Source organism: Cebus imitator, unplaced genomic scaffold (genome assembly GCF_001604975.1).
Source record: "Cebus imitator isolate Cc_AM_T3 unplaced genomic scaffold, Cebus_imitator-1.0 Scaffold316, whole genome shotgun sequence".
NCBI classification, from domain to species: domain Eukaryota; kingdom Metazoa; phylum Chordata; class Mammalia; order Primates; family Cebidae; genus Cebus; species Cebus imitator.
The window spans coordinates 264718-269931 of record NW_016107631.1 but is presented as its reverse complement, the minus strand read 5'-3'; the positions used below and the strand labels follow the sequence as shown (position 1 = coordinate 269931).

The window sequence follows — 5214 nt, the reverse complement described above, 5'->3', positions numbered from 1 at the left end:
AAAAGGCACGGGCACAGGGACAAACCCATAGGGAAGGAGACTCTGGCTGAGAAATAATCCTTCTGGGTACCACCACCTTTATTCCCCACTCCCAGAAAGCAGCCCCATCCATGTTCTTGGCAATAACCCTCTCAGGATTTTGACTGTTTATGCTTCTCGGAGAAATTAAGCGACCAGACAGGTAAACAGAGGGTCCCAGGTCTACATTCCAGCTGCCTCCTTTTCCTCTCCATAGGGAGGTCCTCACACCTATGCCCTTGGCTCCCACATTCCTGACCCAACTGCTCACCTCCCAGTTGTCCCTGTCTGACAGGAGGAGGCAGTTCAATTGAGACTTGAGATAAACCTGCAAAAGATGAGAGGCCTTAAGGAGCCAGGCATGCTGAGACAGAAACATGAATGGGGGCACAGGAGGCTGGGCCTCCACAAGACCATGAGTTGGGGGTAGGAGGGATGACTTACCTTATGTTCCAGACCCCGTGGATTCTGGATCCTGTGTATCCTCAAGACTCTGTCCAAGCCACAGGAGGCTAGTAGAGGTTTGGAAGGGTGGCACTGCAACCCACGGACACTGCCTGCCAGCCCCTTCAGACAGCCCAGTAGACGCCCTGAAGAAGAAGGGAAAGCATCAGGATAACTGGCTGGCCAATAACCATTTATTGTTTTCTGTTTCAATCACTTTCCATTTCAACACTTAATCTTCAACAAAACCCTGAGACTGGAGTGTCTACTAATATTTCCATTTCGAAGGTGAGGAAACCAAGGCACAGGGAGTTGAAATAATTAGTTTAAGGTTGGGCCAGGAGCGGTGGCTCACACCTGTAATCCCAGCACTTTGGGAGGCAGAGGAGGGTGGATCACAAGGTCAGGAGTTCAAGACCAGATTGGCCAACATGGTAAAACCCTGTCTCTACTAAAAAATACAAAAAAAAATTAGCTGGGCATGGTGGCTCATGCCTGTAATCCCAGCTACTTGGGAGGCTGAGGTAGGAGAATTACTTGAACCGGGATCAGGGAGGTGGCGGTTGCAGTGAGCTGCGATTGCACCACTGCACTGCACTCCAGCCTGGGCTACAAAGCAAGACTCCATCTCAAAAAAAAAAAAAAAAAAAAAGTTTAAGGTGATACAGCTTTTGGGGAAACCAGGATTTGAACCCAGGCAATTTGGCACGGGCATGTGGCCCCACTGCACCACCTTAGAGGGAATCCTAACCCTTATCCCTGCTCCTTCCTTTCCCCAAACATACCCTAGTCCACTCACCTTGCCGAAGGTCAATTTCTGCCAGCTGCCCATGAGTGTTTCCCACAATCACTGAGCTGAGAATGAGACCAGAGGCAGGCAGGGTCAGCAGTAACCTCCTGGAGCCCTTCCCAAGCCCCGCCCTCCCATGCCTTCCCCTCTAAACACTCACTTGCCTCCAGGGGTGAGGGTCATGGCTGTCAGTGGGTACTCTCCATAGGTGGTCTCTAGGACTGGCCGGCGCTGAGGGGAGGCTGGATCATAGACACGGACCTAGAGGCAGGCTGAAGCATCATAAAAGTATCCTCACCCTGCACCCACCCTCTGGCATCTCTGTATCCTCACCCCCTCCCTGCACACTGCTTTATTTATGACCCACTGTCAGAGAAACTTTCTAATCTTAGATGTATGCCTCTTCTTTGAGCATTGGGGTGTTGGAAGAGCTGCTTAGCAGCATGAATGAACAGAGCTGAGAGGAGAGGTCCCCCACATTGGAAATGTGTGAGCATTCCACCCCCCATACTCCCATCTAGGGAAATGAAGGGATGGAAAACAAGTCAGTCCAGTAGGCAGTGGGTGCTACATTTCAAGCAGAGGTCAGCCTGAATGAAGGAGGAGAGAGAATGCCCTTATATGTGTTTTGAGCAGAGGCGTATGACCAAGATCAGACTACAATGTGCAGAAGCAAAGGAAACAGGACAAATACAGTGACCCAGCCCTGCCTATGTCTCAAGACCTCAAATGAGACAAGCCATAAAGATTCCCCATTCGGGCCCTTCATGTAAAGCTGAGGAGCTGAGGCCAGAGGTGGGAGGCTCCGGCCTGGGTCCCAAAGTAAGTCAGAGAGGCTGCATCAGGACCAGAACCCAGTTCTCTTAACACCTAGCCCAATGTCCTCTGACACCTGCACCCTGTGAAGGGGGTCCACTCTCCTCTCTTTCAGGTGGGAGGAAAACAGGCATAGTTCAGGAAACTCTACCCTAGAATGCAATAAAGGAAGGTCACAGGCTCAGTGGCATGGCTGGAGCAGATGGGGAAGCGCTTGCTCCTCTGAGCTCAGGATGGTGAGAAGGGCACCTATGCCAAACTGTGGGGGCCATTTCTCCCAAGAGGATGCTTTATCCCAGGAGAAGGTAGGAATGAGGTGACACCTAACCTGATGGTACCCTGTACAGGTGACAAGCTTCTGTGATCCTGGGAGAAACTGTATGTCCTGGTCCCAGATGGGAACTCGCAGGTCCAGCCAGTCATTCCGTACCTGGTGGGGTGGGCAGATGGGGACAGGGCTGTGGGGGGCTCAGTGTGCCCCTCCTTTCCCCTCTAAAGCCCATCTAGTCTCAGACCCATAGTAGCCTCCGCCTCCCTCAACTTCAGGACCAGCTCCTCCACACTCTTGTCACTCACGTTCTTGGCTCTGAACACAGGTTCCTCAGAGCCCTGCAGGTCCCACATCTTCAAGGCATTCTCTTTCCCACCTGTGGCAACTACATGGGGGTGTGCTGGGTCTTGGCGCATCCTACACACCCCAGGGCCCACTCTCACTTCCAGGAGCTGAAAAGAAGGGAGACAAGAGTCCGTTCCAGAGTCCTTAATCCTCCCTTCCCCAACATGATCATCAGGCTCCTACCCCAGCCCCCTCCCCCAACCATTAGGGCAGAGGAGCCTCACTGGGTCGGAGGATACGTCCTTGTCATTGTCATGCCATACTCTGAGAATCCCAGAATCCACACATGTGATGATGGTGCTGCAGACAGAGAAGGGGTAGAATTGAGATTTTTTTTAAGTGCTTAAACTCCTTGTTCTAATCTTTCTCCCCATCTCACTATTATACTTGACTAATGCTTAAATTTTAAAAAAAGTATAAAAGTGTTCTCTAGGCCCCAAACTCATATCAACCAGATTCCCTCCTAACAGTTTCAGTTCAGAAGATAACCTCTAGGTCACTGGGCTCTAGGCTGGGTTTGACAGCTTCCAACTTCCTATTCTGTTAATTCAACTTACTCAACAGGGTGAGAGTTTACCAAGTGAGGAAACAGAAGCTCTGAGAAACTAATTTGCCACTCAGCTATGAATGTTACAAGAGCTGGAAATCAACTGTAATATGCCAGTGTGCTTTTGCTGTTCACAGATATATCTAACACCTTGCCGTGCTGGTCTATCTGAATCTTGAGTTGCTTAAGAGGGCTCAGGATCAGCAGTTCTAAAAGGATTGACTGAAATGTAACTCGTCTGAATTTAGGGTTTGGCCAAAGCCAAACACCAGCTTCTTGTGTTCCTTGCTCTGGGTTTCAGGCACTAAATGTCAGTCTCTCGCCTAAAATATCCCACCCAAGATGTCCAAGCAAGCCTCTCCCCAGGAGCTGCACAGAGGTTGGGCCTATGTTCTTTATCATACCCGCCAACCTTCCCCAACTGGGCTGAGGCTCTGTATTGGCTTCCCTGAGCTGTGGCAAAGTCTCCCAGTTGCTCTGTCTCCAATCCATCCTCTAGACTCCTATAGGCTCCCAGTGCTGACCAGGGTAGTTCCTGCTCAAAAACTAACAACTCAGGCAGGCGTGGTGGTTCATGCCTATAATCCCAGCACTTTGGGAGGCCAAGGCAGATCACCTGAGGTCAGGAGTTCCAGACCAGCCTGGCCAATATACAGTGAAACCCTGTCTCTACTAAAAAATACAAAAATTAGCTGGGCATGGTGGCACACACCTATAGTCCTAGCTACTTGGGAAGCTGAGGCAGGAGAATAGCTTGAACAAGGGAGCTGGAGGTTGCAGTGAGCCAAGATTGTGCTGCTGCACTTCACCCTGGGTGACAGAGCAAGACTCTCTCAAAAAAAAAAGGCCGGGCATGATGGCTCACACCTGTAATCCAGCACTTTGGGAGGCTGAGGAGTTCGAGACCAGCCTGGCCAACATGGTGAAACCCCTTTTCTATCAAAAAAAATACAAAAATCAGGCCGGGCGTGGTGCCTCACGCCTGTAATCCCAGCACTTTGGGAGGCTGAGGTGAGCGGATCACCTAAGGTCAGGAGTTCAAGACCAGCCTGGCCAATATGGTGAAATCCCGTCTCTTAAAAAAAAAATATTAGCCAGATGTGGTGGCACATATCTGTAATCCCAGCTACCTGGGAGGCTGAGGCCGGAGGATCACTTGAATCCCAGTGGCAGAGGTTACAGTAAGCCAAGATTGTGCCAATGCACTCCAGCCTGGGGAACAGAGTGAGACTCCATCTCAAAAGAAAAAAAAAAAAAAAACACTGACAAGTCCCTAACACCAATATAAGTACAAATCTCTCAACCTAGCACTTTAAGCCCTTTACATTTAATCCCAACCTAATACTGTGTCCATCTTGTATTAAAATGCATCCTTGGAGTCAACTTCCAAATGGTATTTATCCTATTTATATACCCTATAGCCTGCCCTGAGTCCTTTGTCTCTTCCAGGCAATACTCCCTTTCTAGAATACCTGTATCCCTTTTTCTACCAGTCAAAATTCTACCCATCCCTCAAGACCCAGTTCAACATCCAGTCCCCCACAGAGCCTTACCAGACCTCACCTGTCAGAATTAACACCACCAAGCCTACACAGGCTGCTTATAGCCCTCTTTCAGCATCTTTGGAAGAAAGCAGGGCCCGTAATCCAGCCAATTAGCACCTTCCTATTTTTTGTTTTCAGAGCTACATCACCTTATTGGTGGTTCTTTGTTTTCATTATGTTAAGCATGCTCAACTTGAGTCCAGGAGTTCGAGACCAGCATGGGCACACAAACCCCATCTCTACAGAAAATTTAAAAATTTAGCTGGGTGAGTGGCACCTGCCTTTGGTCCCAGGTACTCAGGAGGCTGAGGCAGGAGGATTGCTTGACCCCAGGAGGTTGAGGCTACAGTGAGCCATGAATGTGCCACTGCACTCAAGCCTAGGTGACACAGGGAGGCTGTGAATGAATAAATAAATGAATGCTTAAAACAATTTTTTG

General features: G+C 49.6%; 1 protein-coding gene across 2 annotated transcripts in view; it reads right to left on the bottom strand.

Annotated features, from left to right (window-relative positions):
* The window catches only part of WDR74 (WD repeat domain 74), an 8075-nt gene that overhangs the window by 411 nt on the left and 2450 nt on the right, over positions 1-5214 (bottom strand). Inside the window, exons 4-10 of one of the 2 annotated variants that reach the window (XM_017503808.2) lie at positions 2909-2984; positions 2645-2791; positions 2397-2498; positions 1413-1513; positions 1262-1317; positions 463-608; positions 290-346 (exon numbers count right to left, since the gene is read on the bottom strand). In XM_017503808.2, coding sequence (XP_017359297.1) covers positions 290-346; positions 463-608; positions 1262-1317; positions 1413-1513; positions 2397-2498; positions 2645-2791; positions 2909-2984 — 685 coding nt within the window. The remainder of the gene's footprint in view (positions 1-289; positions 347-462; positions 609-1261; positions 1318-1412; positions 1514-2396; positions 2499-2644; positions 2792-2908; positions 2985-5214) is intronic. The other variant, XM_017503809.2, reaches the window with a different exon arrangement.